Here is a 17,390-nt window from a genome sequence, read left to right as displayed (position 1 = left end):
GTGGACATTCTATAGACGGCATCCCCAAATTGTTTTTTACAATTTTGGATCAATTTTATTCAAATTATTTACTTATTAAGACTGAAAAACTTAGGATCCAATTTTTATCTTTTTGCTTAAGATTTTTAACCTGTTAATAATATTAACAACCAGATGGCATTGTAAACATTCTATAGACGACATCCCAATTTTTTTTTTTACAATTTTGGATTAATTTTAATTAAATTATTTATTACTTCTTGTGACTGAAAAACTTAGAATCCAATTTTTATCTTTTTGCTTAAAATTTTTAACCTGTTATTAATTTTTACAATCAGATAGCATTGTAAACATTCTATAGACGACATCCCAAAATTGATTTTACAATTTTCTATCAATTTTAATCAAATTATTTAGTTATTAAGACTTAGAATCCAATTTTTATCTTTTTACTTAAAATTTTTAACCTGTTAGTAACTTTACTCTATGCAACAAAGTAACTTTACTCTATGCAAGAAATTCTCAAATAGGGAATTATGGTCTAAACATTTCTAATTGCCAAAAATATATAAAATAACATTTCAAAGAATAATTCTATAACAAAAAATAGCAAAGCTATATTTAATTTAAAAACAATAAACAAGAACATTTCTTAAAAAAAAACAACAAAGTCAAACATTTCCAATTTTAGATTCAGTTTTATAATGTTTTGTTTAGCTACAGTAGATCATTGTATAAGTTTTAGATGTGAGGTGATTTCTACAATCTTGCCATTTCCAATTTTATATAAACCACATTTGTCATCTTGAGAATTAAGAATTCTTGCAATCTGGAGGGTAAAAAAAAGCAAAAACAAAAAAAAAAAAAATTGTGAATAATTTGACCGCCAAATTTGTACATTTCACCCCCTGCTGGTTCTTTACTGACCTGCTGTGCCAATTACTGCATTACATATTCACTCACTTACATGTGAGGCTGCAAAGTCACTTTTTACTGTTTTTTTTTTACACACTAATTTGATACTATTTAGATTTGTTAACTTGTGATTTTATTAATTTTTTTAATTTTTATATTCATATTGTTTTTATATTGTCTACAATGTTCTGTTTCTTTGCCTTGCTTATACTAATGTTTTGTGCAATAGAAAGAGCTCCCAAATGTGATTTCCATAAATTTTGCTCAAATCATTTCAATGTCATGTCAAAAAAATTCAAAGCAAAACCTGAGCAAAATTTCTTGAAATTTCTATGTGATGTGATATGCCAGGTATGACCCTGTCATGGTGATGGCTCACCTGTTAGGTTGAGTTCACATGTCCATTAATCATCCATTAGAATGGATTCATTGGCAAAAAAAAATTGTGCAAACCCAACAGTTTTGTCCATTTTGAAAAAATAGATTTTTGCAGGATCCATTTTTTTAACATGTGGAGTCTATGAAAATGGATCGTTAATGGATTGCTATTTGTATACCATTTGAAACTGATGAAGTAAGCAAAAAATGGAATCAGGTAACGGATCCGTTCTCCATAGACTCGTATGTTAAAAAAACGGATCCTGCAAAAATCAATTTCTTCAAAACGGAAAAAAAAATTGTGTTTGCACAAACTTTTTGGCCAACAGATCCATTCTAACGGATGATTACTGGATGTGTGTACTCAGCATTAGCTGTGGGCTTTGGGTTTTAGGAGGAGGTGCAATGATTTGGATCTGCGGTGGAACTGTATTTTGCAAATTGTTCATTGTTTTGAGATATTTGAGATATTTTGATTCTTTGCCTCTAGGAATCGTTTTGAACATCTTTTTGCAGAACACATTCTATTTATCAACAAAGACTAAGTTTGTAAATATTGTTTCTTATTTTGTTACATTCTGTTTATATACCTTAATCACATCCAGAGCTGCATCCTGACGTATTGCTGCATTGTTTTGTCAGACACTGAAATCCCATGTTTTATAGCATTTTGTGAGATTTATTTTTCAAATCACATTACTGTACTGTATCCACCATAGAACAGCATGGTCTAAAGCAATATCCAAGTAATTACAGGAGAACCTGGCTCGACTGTCTAGGGTGGTGCTCAAAAGTTAAAAAGTCAAATTAATCCAAACAAAAAAATTCACTGCTGAAGTTTTTGTTTGGAATATTACAATATCCAATCTGTGTCTGTGACTGTTCAGGATTGCTGGGAGTTGTAGTGCGCCAATCGCTGGTGAGCCACAGGTGGGAGATCACTGTTCTATACAGACACTGAAACAAAAGGGACAGCAAGCATATTTGAGCTCCTGCAACTTTTGAAAGGGGTTTCCACAACTTCATTAATGGGTAAAATTGCAAAGGGATTGGAAAACAAAGCAGTTTTGCAAATTACCTTTCAAGAATAGTTTATTGCTCATTGGATAGGTTACTGGCCACCTCTGGAGTCTGGCAGAAGTGGCTGATCCTTAAAGGTAGAAGCACAGCGTTTGGCTTTAATTCTTGCTGTTTCGGACTGATTCAGTGCCCTTCTCTTGAAACATTGGAGAGCACATAATTCAGACTGGCAGTTCCACCATACCTCTGGCCTCTGGACTGAAGTATCAATCATCCAGGAAACCGGGAAGCAGGGGGGGCTTTGTGCTCCGGAAGAAAGAGTTTGAGCCAACCCCAGTGGCGTAACGTGAAGCTCATGGGCCCTAATGCAAAATGTCTTATCAGGGACCCCAAGTATCCAAATTCTTTAGCAGTAATGATCTTTTTATATGGGCCAAAGGGAACTTTTGGACCCACCTAGCCTCTGGGTGCCAGGTGCAATTGCACCCTCTGCACCTACTGTAAGCTCGCGGCCAGTGTAGGGGCAGCAAGGAGGGTTAGTGGAACCACTGGACCACAGGGGTGACCAGGCTTACCCCCTACCATGAGGCGGACACCAGGTACCACTCCCAGGGCAATAACTGGCACTGTAGCAGCTGACCCCCAGGACAGGTGATGGACTCAGGTATAAACACAGGTGCAGACGGGATGACAGAGGCAGACAGGCAGGTGGGTACAGACAGGTATGGTAGGCACAGTAGGGACAGATAGGTATGGGAAGACAGGTACAGGTGTCAGACACAGGGATAACAGGACAGGAGCTCAGGACCTGACAACTAATTAGCTAGCAGACTGGAGACTGACTGACTAACTAAAAGTGTTGTGCAGGCGCCTCCCCTAATGGGAGGGTGCCTTAAATATATAGTGCATTTCCTGGAAATAGCGTGCCAGCCCTCTAAGCACACTTCCTGGAGACCTGGGGAGAAGAAAGTAGGAGGACATGTGGACAGCCATGGGTTGCAGGCGGTGGTAAGTTGGTGTCCCCGCAGGGACACCGGTGCTACACTTACTATAGTTGCGCCCCTGGCTAACCCCTCTGCCATTAAATCAGAAGGTACTTTTGAATACAGCTTTGGTTGTGACTACGGTATATGACAGGATCTAGATTTGTAACTGCACAATGATGTTCAAAATTGAACCTACCATTTAATTGCAACCAACGTTTTTGCTACATTCTTCATATCCTGTTTTTTTTCCTGGCATGGTCCCAATCATTGCAAAAAGAAAAAAAATGATACATTTCTGCCAAAAAATGTAATTTTAGGAAACATTTCATAGGTTTGATTATTTCAAGAGGCGGACGGGAGGGGATGTACAATTATAAAGTTCCGCATGTCAATGAATGTTCTTATGTTTTGAAAAATTATGTTATTGGTTTGAATTTTTGGATTCTGGTTTTCGATTTCCAAATATTTAGGTTTTCTTTTCCTGCTGTTTTTCTCTTCTCTCTTTTCTTGTCTTTCCTCGGCTCCTTTAGTTCATTCTCACATTCCACTTCTTCGCCCTCTTGTTGGCTGAACTACTATAAGGTGATTCTCCCGCTTGCCGACGTCAGAAGTTTTTGTAACTAATACTTCCAAATAATTTTTTTAACCTGAATTTTTGTATGTTTTTGTGAAACTCCTTCAGAGCTAACGACATTTACCCTTCTAATTGTCTTGTGTGTTATAACCGTCATGGAGCAATTTGTGTTTGTCTGCAGCGCTGCATTGTGTAATCAGTTGTTCACTTGCCTGCGCATTATTGCTACTAATAACATTGCTTGTGATGTGTCCGAAAAAATCTCATAAAGCAAAGTATTTACAGATTGTAATCAGAGGGGTTTATTGGGGCTCGGGGCTGTAACTGGAGTGTAAGACGGGCGCTTTATTGGAGGGCCGAGGGCACGTAGCCTTGAGAGATGGTCAACTAAGACCTGCCATGCCTTCATTGTTAGAGGCCCAACGAACTTGAAAACTTATACCATAATGCAACAAACGTATCTGTTTTCTGTAAATAAAGCTTTGTGTTACGGAAGGTCTGCAACTTTCTATTAGACTTTGTGTCTCAATTCCTCACTAATTTCAAGACCTCTGCTTGTTGTCATTAAAGGACTATAATGTCCTAACCAAGTCCTGGTCACACAGCTGTAGTGCTTTACAATGTAAGGCTATGTGCACATGTTGAGTATTTGGACGCAGAAATTTCTGCACTAGTTCTGCATCTCTTGGCAGGAAAAACATAGCAAAAAATGCCTTTTTGATGCATTTTTTGCCACTTTTTTTATGCATTTTTGCCGAATTTTTATGTATTTTTGGCTTCATATTTTTGCATGCGTTTTTTATGCATTTTTTGTTGCTCTTTGATACATTTTTTTAATGCCTTTTTGCAGCTTTTTTTGTGCATTTTTGCTGCATGTTGATGCTTTTTTTTGCTGCATTTTTGCCAAGTTTTGATGCATTTTTTGAGGCGTTTTCATGCATCCTTGCTGCATGTTGCTGCATTTTGGCATCATAGTTTTGCATGTGGTTTTGATGCATTTTTGACACGTTTTTGATACTTTTTTTATACATTTTTGCTGCATTTTGATGTTTTTTGCTGCATTTTTGCCGAGTTTTGATGCATTTTTGCTGCCTTTTGCGGCATTTTTGGCCTCGTATTTTTGCATGCGTTTTTGATACATTTTTTACACATGTTTGATACCTTTTTGCAGCTTTTTGCTTCATTTTAATGCTTTTTTTGCTGCATTTTAGCATGCATTTTTATGCTTTTTTTGTTGCACTTTGATGCATTTTTGCCACTTTTTTATGCATTTTTGCTGCAATTTGCATTTTTCTGCAGTTTTGCTGCTTTTTATGCATTTTTGCATGTGTTTTTCAATTCAATGGGTCAAAAAACTCTGCAAAAATGCTGAAAGAACTGACATGCAGCAGATTACTTTCTGCACCAAATCTGCAAGGAAATAAAACTCATGTGCACAGCACTTCAGGATTCTCATTGACTTTGCTGGCATCAGGATTTGCTTGCAGTTTTGAGACAAAACTGCACTAGAAAACACATAAAAATGTATGCACACAACATATCTGTATGGCAGGTATGCTCAGTAAGGCTGTGCGTCCACAGTGCGTTTTTATCTCGATTTTATGCATTTTTGGAGGCAGTTTTGTCACAAACAAGCAAATCCTCATGTCATTAAAGTCATGAGAATCCTGAAGTTTTGTGCACGTTGCTTTTTTCCCTTACAGATTTGGTGCAGAAAATAAATCAGCAGCATGTCAATTCTTTCAGTGGTTTTCCACCCCAGAATGCATAGAAAACGCACCGAAAACACAATTAAAACACCTGGCAAGAACGGACTTTTTCTGCCAAGAAATGCAGATATGGTGCACAAATTTCTGTAACCAAATACTCATTGTGCGCACATAGCCTTCCATCATGTGTTTTTCACCATTGAAAGCAATGAAAAAGCTCATGCAAAAACGCATCAGAAACTAGGCAAAAACGTGCATTTTTGCGCTGCTTTTTTTGTGCCAAGAGATGCAGGAATATCTGCATCCAATAACGCAATATGCGCACACAGCCTAAACTTCCTGAAAAAGTATTAAATAAATGCTAAGAAGAATGAACAATGTAAAAACGGCTCGCTGTTTGTATGTTCAGTCTTTTTAGCTTTTTTTAATGGCTTTAGGTTTCTAAAACTGCAAAGTCGGGTTAAGAGACGTGCCCGGTCCATTCTTCCTGCAGCTTCTGCTTGGAAGATGCTCGCTAGTTTATTCAATATGAGTTTATAAAGCAAAGTTGGTTGCCAAAGATGTAAAAAATGCCCAAAAAGACACCAAAAAAGATGCTTCAGTGCAAAAGTCGCCCACATTTCCTGAAGCATTTTACTCCTGAAAATCTTGCCGGATTTGTAGACATCATGTGCCGGGAAATTTATGGCTGCAATGTGTGAACACGGACAACTGTGAGCACAATCAGCCTGAAATCTAGAATAAAAGACACAATCTAATGTGGCTTAGATCTATCATTCCCAAATACATCTCAAAAGTGGCAAAAACTAAGTGAAATCTAAAAATACATGCCTTTTTGCACTAATATAAAGGTCGACAAATCTGATACTTTTGGAATCTAGAAAACCGGAACAAAATCCCGTGAAAGTTTGCTAGAAAGTTGCAAAACTTTTGTGTCCAAATGATAATTGAATTGTATCGCTAATTGTTTTTAATACTTAAACCAATTGTATTTTACACCGCTATGTAATTGTTCCTGGAAACAAATAATTGTGGCTTCGTCATTAAAGGGACAGAAACTTCAGGACGCCTAAAGGCCTCTTTACACGCTGCGACATCGCTAGCGATCGCACCCACCCCGTCGTTTGTGCGTCACGGGCAAATCGCTACCCATGGCGAACAATATCACTAGGACGCGTCAAACGGGCTTACCTTCCTAGCGACGTCGCTGTGGGTGGCGAACAACCTCTTTTTTAAGGGGGCGGTTTGTGCGGCGTCACAGCGACGTCAATGAGCAGGCCACCAATAGAAGCGGAGGGGCGGAGAGCAGCCGCATTCACGTCACGCCCACCTCGTTGCCGGAGGGCACAGGAACGCTGTTGTTCGTCGTTCCTTGGGTGTCACACGTAGCGATGTGTGCTGCCTCAGGAACGACGAACAACCTGCGTCCAAAATCAGCAACGATATTTGGGAAAGGAACGACGTGTCAACAATCAACGATTTTTGCCATTTTTCGGATCGTCAGCGGTCGCTCGTAGGTGTCACACGCAACGACGTCGCTAACGACGCCGGATGTGCGTCACGAATTCCGTTACCCCAACGATATCTCATTAGCGATGTCGTTGCGTGTAAAGCGGCCTATAGTCAAAATAATGGACACAATTATATTCTCTAAATATTCTCCTCCAGTGCCAGTCCGGCGTGTGCCAGCGTCCGGTCTGAGAGCAATAATGTGACCTCTCCCATCTCTGCTGAGTGGACGGGTCACAGGGGGAGGAGCCTATGTGAAACTGGATTCATCAGGTCTATGATGGACTCTGTTGGGATTTTTAGTAAATATAATTGTGTCTTCAGTGCAAAGTTATTATAGCATCAGTAAAATATAATAGGTATGAATGAACCAGACAATTTGATAGTTTACCTTTAAATGGTCTTTATTGGAAATTTGCCAAAATTTATGTTCTAAAATTTTATTGAACATTTTTGGAAATATGTTCTTCTAAATGCTCAGTCCAGACTTGGTACTTACCCAGATTTTATACATTTATTAGGACATGACCACAACTTAAATTGTTTTTGAAGGTGGTGGTTATTACATTTGTGAAAAAAAAATATGAACATATTTGTAGGGTCCATCAAAAATACACGTCCAAATCCAATATTTCTGTACTGATTGGTATCACCAATTATCTAGTTTAAAAAGTTGCCCCATTGCGTTGCTGTAAGCTGCGGAAAATGTATACTTGTGCGCCAGCTGTTAATGCAGAATGAATATTCACCTATTCCCTTGCCCATAATCCTGGCTGCCCTCTTTGCCTGAGTCAGTGCAGCCAAACTGTCATCAAAGGATCACCCCAGGATCACATTGCAATCTTTGGAGTGGCCGGTGGCTCTCTTGGCCTGATAGTGACATCTCCATAGAAATACATGCTGTCCAGCTCAGTTTGGGAGAGATGCCGACCAGTCCAAGGATTACGATGTCATCCTGGGGCAGGTAATACAACAGTCTGACTGCACTGACTCCAGCAAAGATGGCGAACAGGGCAGGATTATGGGCAAGGGAAGATGTGAATATTCATTTTGCATTAACAGCTGGCACGCGAGTATAACATTTCTGCAGCTTACAGCAATGCAATGGTGCAACTTACAGAAATAAAACTTACAGAACCTGAAAGGGCTACCTCGGGCGAGTAATATGACAGTCTGACTGTACCCAATCAATGATTAGAGTGCCGAGGAATGGGCGGGATTATGAGTGGCAGAAGAGGTGAATATTCATTTGGAATTAATAGCTGGAATGCGAATATAAACTTTCTGTGGTTTACAGCAACATAAAAGGGCAACATACAGCAACAAAAGTTACATATTCCGAAAGGGTTGCCCAAGCCCCATTTCAGGATACTATTAGTATGGTACGCAAAAATGAACTGCAACTCGGGCTTATTTTTGGAGTAGTGCTTGTTTTAAGCATACTCTACAAAACCCGAAAAATCTTTCAAGGGCTTATTTTCGGTGAAACTCAGTAAACTTAAAGCTCTGACGTTTCAATCCACCACTAGGGGGAGCTCACTGCCTCTCAATTTTTTATTAAAAGGTTGAAAAGCAGCATTCAGTGTGGGCCCCTTTCTTTTAGTGTTCAGACTGCACCAATCACGTAAAAAGTTTTCTGAAAGGGCCATTATGCATTAAATAATAAAATCTTTACTGCCAGCATCTGCCATTAGGGGGAGCTCACTGCAGCAAATTCATACAGACCCCTTTGAATAAATTGTAGAAAGCTCTATACAGGGAGCACTGTACAGTAGCACTTAAAGGTGTTGGTGACCCTCCTAGTTTATAAGGCCCCTATGCAGCCACATATATGGCATATCTGCCCGTACATATGAACTTTCTTTTCTGTTGTTACGTCTCGACCAATGCTAAATTTAAACGGAACCCTTTTGAGTAAATTGTACAAGTATTTATACAGGGAGCAATATGAAGTAGCACTTAAAGATCCTGGTGACCCTCCTAGTTTACAAGGCCCCTGTACATCCGCATATACGGCATATCTGCCCCATGCATATCAACTCCATTTTCTGTCCACTTATGTCTCGCCCGATGCTACATTGACTGCACGTTGATCTTCTTGCCTGAGCTGTGTCCGTACTCTGCATGATAAATAACCTCACCCCGCACCTCTCGTCTGATACAAAACCGGCTTTGCTCCATGCCTCTTTGTTTTCTCTTCTGTTTCAGACACCTCTCAAATGGAATTTTTTCCACTCGTCTCCCTCTTGGTTTTTTTTGCGGCAGGTTATTGCTTAGAATCTTAAGTCACATAATTTACCAAATGGAATGAATATATATTTTTTTTTATCTTGTGTTTCAATCTGATGTCATGTCTGCCTGAGACATACAGAGACTTGTGATGGCATATACTCTGTAAGCAAGAATAAATATAGTCATTCGTTAAATGCTCTGGTTTAATTTATTTTGTCCCATTCTTCTTCGACTTTCAAATATTTTATGCATTTTTCTAAAGATCTACAATTTATTAACAAGTCATTCATATATCGACCACAGCTCAGAAAAAGGTGGACCTGATCCATTAGACTAGTGATGTCATTGAAGGGGCTCCGTGATGTCACTACTATAAGACACGCAATAAAATCGAGCCCGGAATAGCTGCAGATTTTTTGTATCAACTTTTTGAGGTTTTGGAATCCTTCTTGAGGGAATAAAACATACCCAAATAGAGGAATATTCTGAATCTGGGTCCTCCCACGACAAGCACAGAATTCCCTAATAGGATATTTAAAAATGAAATGTATTTTCGAAAACAAAAAGAATTCAGAAGAATTTTTCAAACTGTCTTCCCTCTTGAGTGCTGTCCTTCCTTACGTCTCCGTTGGTGTTGATGTCCTCCCTTCTTATACAAGTCTTATCAGAATGATTTATTCCAATATACAAGTACATGTTTGGTATCGACTAAACGAAAAAAACTTTTTATGAGTCACCAAGTTTAGTTTTCGCCCTGATACTTGTTTAAATACCTTTTCAGCTTTCAGCTCATGTTTCATTTCCACTCTCGGTCGGCATATACGATGAAAGCCATTATATCACCCATCACAAAGTTTCGGTTGTACATGGTGCAAATACGGGAGAAACTTATGTAAACCTGGACCAAGTTGAAAGAAATGATCTTGGCTAGAAAGGAATTCTGACAAAAAAAAAATTAAAGCCTCATATAGGGTAAAGAGAAGGTTTTATTGAAAAAAAAAAAATTCACAGTTTTCAAGGATACTTATCTGTCTTACCAAAAATGGGGATTAAGTCGACTCCAAACTGAGGTAAGATGACCATGTAATCAAAAAAGTCTAAGGGGTACTTCTCACATAGCGAGATCGCTGCTAAGTTACAGGTTTTTTGACGTACCAGTGACCTGATCGATCTGGCCCCTGCTGTGAGATCGCTGATCGTTACACACTGTTCTGGTTCATTTTTTGCTCATTGGTCTCCCGCTATGCAGCACACATCGGCGTGTTTGACGGCGGGAGACCAACAAGCACCGACTCTGTGTAAGCGGTGTACACTGGTAACCAGGGTAAATATCGGGTAACTAAGCAAAGCGCTTTGCTTGGTTACCCGATATTTACCCTGGTTACCAGCGTACAACGCTTAGCGCTGGCTCCCTGCACACGTAACCAGGGTACACATCGGGTTACTAAGCAAAGCGCTTTGCTTAGTTACCCGATATACGTGTGCAGGGAGCCAGCGCTAAGCAGTGTACGCTGGTAACCAAGGTAAATATCGGGTAACCAAGCAAAGCGCTTTGCTTAGTTACCTGATATTTACCCTGGCTACATGTGCAGGGAGCCAGCGCTAAACAGTGTACGCTGGTAACCAAGCAAAGCGCTTTGCTTAGTTACCCGATATTTACCCTGGCTACGTGTGCAGGGAGTCAGCGCTAAGCAGTGTACGCTGGTAATCAAGGTAAATATCGGGTAACCAAGCAAAGCGCTTTGCTTAGTTACCCGATATTTACCTTGATTACCAAGCACAGAGTCACTGGTGGCTGGTCGCTGGTGAGATCTGCCTGATTGACAGTTCACCAGCGACCATGTAGCGTCGCACCAGCGATCCTGACCAGTATCGTGGTCGAAATCGCTGGTACGTCATTTAGTGAGACGGTACCCTAAGGTTGTATTCACACTGGCTGTTAAACATCCACTGATTGGCTATATGTAGGTTAGTAAGATCGTTCTGTGCAAATGCATTACTGTTATTTTCCTCAGCACATGTCCTATTTTACACAGTACGATGTGCTGCTCAGAATGATAATTTTTAGGCAAGCTTAAAAATTATATTACAAATGAGTGGTTTGCTCAATAGTCAAGTGATTGGCAACCTGAAAAAAAGCAATTGCTAGAAACCTCGTTTGTGATTATTGACCAGTGTAAATGCACCACTGAGAATGATAATTTTTAGGAAAGCTTAAAAATTATTTTACTTTACAAATGAGTGGTTCGCTCAATAATCAGGTGATTGGCAGCCTGAAAATAATCATAGTTCCTAGGAACCTAATTCCCAATTATTGACCAGTGTAGATACTCTGCTGAGAATAATAATTTTTAGACAAGTTTAAAAGTTATTTTTATAAAAACCATATGTGGTTTGCTCAATAGTCAGGTGATTGGCAGCCTGAAAAAAATCATAATTCCTAGGAAACTCGTTCCTGATTATTGACCAATTTAAATGCGCAGCTGAGAATGATAATTTTTAGGCGTACTCAAAAATTATTTTACTTTACAAATGAGGGGTTTGCTCAATAGACATTGGCAGACTGAAAAAAAAAATTCCTAGAAAACCTCGTTCCCGATTATTGACCAGTTTAAATGTGCTGCTGAGAATTATAATTTTTAGGCAAGCTTAAAAATTACTTTACAAATGAGTGTTTTGCTCAATAGTCAGGTGCTTGGCAGCCTGAAAAACATTATAATTCCTAGGAACCTTGTACCCGATTATTGACGAGTGTAAATGCACCACAGAGAATGATAATTTTTAGGCATGCTCAAAAATTATTTTACTTTTACAATGAGTGGTTTGCTCAATAATCAGGTGATTGGCAGCCCGAAAAAAAAAATCAGAATTCCTAGAAACCTCATTCCTGATTATTGACCAGTTTAAATGTGCTTCAGTTTAGGCAAGCTTAAAAATTATTTTATAAGGGAGTGGTTACTCAACAGTCAGATGATTGGCAGCCTAAAAAAATAAATCTAATTCCTAGGAACCTCATTCCTGATTATTGAATTAAATAATTAAATGCACTGCTGAAAACGATAATTTTTAGGCAAGCTTAAAAGTTATTTTATAAATATGTGGTTTGCTCACTAGTCAAGTGATTGGCAGCCTGAAAAACATTATAATTCCTAGGAACCTCATTCCTGTTTACTAACCAGTTTAAATGCGCCACTGAGAATGATAATTTTTAGGCAAGCTTAAAAATTATATTACAAATGAGTGGTTTGCTTCACAGTCAAGTAATTGTCAGCCTGAAAAAAAACAATTCCTAGGAACCTTGTTCCCGATTATTGACCAGTGTAAATGTGCCTTTAGTCAGTTTGGAACAATATTTTATTTTTGCAGTTGATTGCAAAAGACCAAAAAAAACAAACAAATGCCCTACCCCACCCAATATGTTGGATCATCTCTAAAAATGAATTTGTCATATATACATCATATAAAACAGAACACAAAGAAACCTCATAATGTTAGCAGATCATTAACCATTAGGCTATGTTCGCACGTTGCGTTTTTTTCCGCGTTTCTGCAGCGTTTTTAGCAGCAGCGTTTTTGCGCTAAAACGCATGCGTTTTTGATTGCCAGCAAAGTCTATGGGAAAAGCAGAAATCCTGTCTGCACTTTGCTTTTTTTTCTGCAGCGTTTAATTTGCATATTTGTGGTCAAAAACCATGCTGAAAAAGAAGCAGCATGTCAGTTGTTTTTGCCATTTCTGCAGCGTTTCCTTAACATTGGAGTCAATGAGAAATAGCAAAACGCAACCAAAACCACAATTCCTGCGTTTTTCATGCTTTTTACCTGCTTTTCCACTGCGTTTTTGGCTCCAAAAACGCATGCTTTTCTGGACAAAATTTAATGGGTTCTAATGTTCCTTTACACACACACAATAACCGAAAATTTAAATGTTAAAAAATTAGAAACTTCACCTATTTTTCTGATAAAATGTGCATAACCACTATTTTATCATTAAAAATGATAATTTTCCATATAGTTTTATTAAAAGTTAATTTTATACTTTTTTTCTCTTTTTTCATTCTTTTTGACTAATTCAACTTTATTTCTCAGTGTCTTGATCTCAAAAACGCATCTGCAGAAACGCAGGTGAAAACGTAGGTAAAAAGCGCTAAAAACGCGGTAAAAACGCATGCGTTTTTAGCGCTAAAAAATGGTCAAAAGCCATTTGGTCAAAAACCAAGGGAAGGAAAACGTGCAGAATAAACTGCAGGTACTCCGACGCAACGTGCGCACATAGCCTTACACGTTTCCACACCTGTTACAATATATTCCGGTCTCTGTAAGATAAATAGTGATTCTCCATAGAGTCGTGCATTCTATTTAGGCCTTCGGTCTTCCATTGATGATAAAAGGATTTTTTTTTTCTTTTTGTTTTCTGGATTTGCCCTCTTCACAAATCCAAAATAGTAGCCAAAGACAGATATTATAGATCAATAATCCCCATCTCCAACTTTTTCTTTTACCTTGACTACTTGACAACAACTATGTCCCCGTGTCTTCTTCCATTCTGCTCTTGTTTTCTCCTTTTGTCTTTTTTTAACTATGTTCATCGGGTTTTTTTCCTAGATCTTTTTTAACTTCCATCAATATCTTTCTAAAGTCTACTTGCTTTTATATATCCTTTGTCCTATATGTTTTTTGGTAAACCAAGTTTTATGTGTTTTTTAAAAAAATATCTTCTTTTAGCCTTTAATCTACTTGGGCCTGGTTTTTTTTTTTAGATCTTCCTGACTATTAAAGTCTAAAGTGGTCTTATTCCTTTTGGATCTTGTGTCTTATTCAATCCCAGCTGTATGATTGTGTCATTCTTGTCACGTACGGACTAGGAGAGGTCTGACGTGAGGCCAAATACACAACTAAATATTTTAAACACCACGACAAACAAGGGGTACACTTTAACAGTGGCGGGCCCTAGCATTAGATCAAGGGAAAATGGTCACTTTCTCCACTTAGCTGCTGTTGTACCCTGCACTCCTAACCAGTCCCTATACAGGTTCCTCACCTGTCGCTGAGCAGGAATCTGAAGCCCTGGGATGACCCTACAATAGTCCCTGGCTAGGGAGTGGGCAGGTGCAGGATGCTAGTCCCACCGCTGCACTGAAAAAACACACCAGGAAAGGAAAACAGATGGGGGAACACAACAACAGACTGCTGCAGTCAGAACCAAGACTGCAGCCACACCAGCAACTCCAAGAAAAGGCTTCAGCAGCTCCTTGCAACTCCAGGCCAAGCATCCAAATGAGAGTGAATAACCGGTACACTCTACTGGGAGCGGTCCAAACCCTGATCAGGAAACTGAGGATACTGGAAAGCAAACTGACATTAACCCTCTTTTTCCCAAAAGAAAGAAATAGCAGAGCCTCACCAGGTAAAGTTTGACTCAGACGCACAACCTGTCACTAATCTCTTATAACAGAGAGATGACAATTCCTTTCTAGATCTAACATAGTTAGTAACATCTAACTTAGTTTTTATTCCTCATATTAACGTTCAACCCTCTTTCCCCAATTTAGACGTCAACCATTTTTCTCTTTCTAGATAATATTTCATCTTCCCGTCTATTCACCTCTTTATTCTTTTCTTTGCTTTTTCTTGTTACATCTTCCTCTAACCCATCGGTCCCATTATACAATCTTAACTTTTGTTTTTTTCAAAAACGTTCTATACTCTTGTCCTTGTAACTTCAGTGTCTTTTTTTTTTTAATCTTACACCTTTTGCTTTTCTTAGTCCCAATTTTGTAAATCTCCATCTATTTGGATCTCATCCACATTATCCTTTGTCACTCCTAACCTTTTTTCTACCATTAATTTTTACATTTCCTAGAACTTTTTGTAATCTAATATCCGGTCTCCTGAGAACTACTCTTTTATTCTTTTTTTATTGTTATATTGTACCTTCCATTTCTAGCTCTCCTTTGTGTGTTCATGAGGATTAACTATTTGTGGAAATTAAATGGCCAGCAATCGTGGTTCTCTTGGGTTCCATTTTAAATTTTCAGATTTTCAGTTGTCTCTGAGTTGGTGGGTGGAAACAAGCTGCTATGATGTCTTCTATACACATCACACACAGAAATTAGGAATTTCTGCTCTTCGTTCTTTATGTAGCACATGTTCTAAAGCATATACCAGTACTGGAGAGTATATACCAGTACTGAGGAGAGTATATAAGAGAGTATATACCAGTAATGGAGAATACAGTATTTTGCAGATCATAAGACATTTTTTTCCGAAAAAACTGGGGGGGGGGTAAATGGAGGTGCATCTTAAAATCCGGATATGGCTTACCGGGGTGGCGGCAGTGGTGGAGCGGGGTCACAGGTGGCAGGGTCGGTGATACTGAGGGCTCGGAGGAGGGGGTGTAACTGCAGTGGAACAGTTCAGGAAAGCTACAAGATGGAGGGTTGGTGATACTGCGGGCTCAGGGGTGTCGTGGTGGGTGCCAATGATCTGCCGACGGGCACCATTGAACAGCCAGCGGTTGACACCATGCACTTCAAGAAAATGGCCGCGGAGACTGGTCTTTGCACACACTGCCTCCGCGGCTATTTTCTTGAAGTCTTTTGAGTCAACCGCCAGCAGTTTAATGATAGCCGTAGCCCGCCGGCAGATCAATGGATCCAGCCGCCAGGACACCCCCCAGCCTGCAGTAACGCCGACCCTCCGTCCACTAACCCTTCTGAGCCACGAAACCTCCTCCTCCGAGCCCACAGCTTCGCCGACCCTGCCTCCTCTGACCCTTCTGAGCTGCTCCCTCCTGGTGAGCTAATATTAGATGCACCAGGATTATAAGACGGACCCTCATTTTAACATTGAAAATTATTTTTTACTATTTTCCACCTCTAAATTTGAGGTGCATCTTATAATCCAGTGCGTCTTATAAAATGAAAAATATGGTATATACCAAGTACCAAAAAGAGTATATACCAGTACTAAGCAGTTTGTGAATGCAGCAATGTGGTGAGATAAAACACTTACTAGAAAGCTACATTACAGCTTTGTGTATTTGTTCCTCTTCTATTCGGCTTCTCGCGTTGCTTCTTCTCTGTCGACAGACTTTAAAAGTCAGCTGCAAAGTAACGCATCAAGGTGATAGCAGACTGTCTTCTTTAATTCAAGACGGGTTTACCTGTTTTTTTCAGAGTGAATGATGAGTTCAGGATGCAGGGGAATTAGGAGAAGTAGCTCATAAATGGAGAAAGAAGCTAAATGTATCCAGAGTTTCTGATATTCGCTAATACTAATGACTTGTGCAAAGTTTATTGAAATGACAGTGACTATTTTTAGGTTATTTTGGGTAAATTCTCCTGATTTCCACTTTCCATGTGTTTTATTTATATGATATCCTTTTTTAAATGTCCAAACTATAAACTAAATCAGTAGAAGAAAATCAGACAAAAACTCAACTCTACAAGATGTTGATGCATCCAACCAACACATGTCTACGAGACGTTGATGCATCTAAACAATACATGTCTTAAAAACGTAGATGCATCCAACTAACATGTCTTCAAGACGTTGATGCACCCAACCAACACATGTCTACAAGACGTTGATCCTTCCAACCAACACATGTCTAAGAGACGTTGATGCATCCAACCAACACATGTCTTCAAGATGTTAATGCACCCAACCAACACATGTCTTCAAGGCGTTAATGCACCCAACCAACACATGCTTACGAGACGTTGATGCACCCAACCAACCCATGTCTATGAGACGTTGATGCACCCAACCAACACATGTCTTCAAAACGTTGAGGTACCCAACCAACACATATCTTCAAGACGTTAATGCACCCAACCAACACATGTCTTCAAGGCGTTGATGCACTCAACCAACACATGTTTACGAGACGTTGATGCACCCAACTAAACCATGTCTATGAGACGTTGATGCACCCAACCAACACATGTCTTCAAAACGTTGAGGCACCCAACCAACACATGTCTTCAAGACATTAATGCACCCAACCAACACATGTCTTCAAGGCGTTGATGCACCCAACCAACACGTTTACGAGACATTGATGCACCCAACCAACCCATGTCTATG

At 39.3% G+C, this 17,390-nt stretch overlaps 1 protein-coding gene across 9 annotated transcripts in view; it reads left to right on the top strand.

Annotated features, from left to right (window-relative positions):
- MICAL2 (microtubule associated monooxygenase, calponin and LIM domain containing 2) overlaps positions 1–17,390 on the top strand; it is a 336,247-nt gene that overhangs the window by 227,572 nt on the left and 91,285 nt on the right. Inside the window, exons 28-29 of one of the 9 annotated variants that reach the window (XM_075325691.1) lie at positions 3,809–3,860; positions 9,279–9,496. The exons of the other annotated variants lie outside the window; for them this stretch is intronic. Coding sequence (XP_075181806.1) covers positions 3,809–3,849 — 41 coding nt within the window. The 3' untranslated portion in view covers positions 3,850–3,860; positions 9,279–9,496. Of the gene's footprint in view, positions 1–3,808; positions 3,861–9,278; positions 9,497–17,390 lie in introns of those variants that run through there. 9 annotated transcript variants of the gene reach the window in all.

Source organism: Anomaloglossus baeobatrachus, chromosome 10, assembly GCF_048569485.1.
Source record: "Anomaloglossus baeobatrachus isolate aAnoBae1 chromosome 10, aAnoBae1.hap1, whole genome shotgun sequence".
NCBI classification, from domain to species: domain Eukaryota; kingdom Metazoa; phylum Chordata; class Amphibia; order Anura; family Aromobatidae; genus Anomaloglossus; species Anomaloglossus baeobatrachus.
This window is presented reverse-complemented; position numbering and strand designations above follow the sequence as displayed.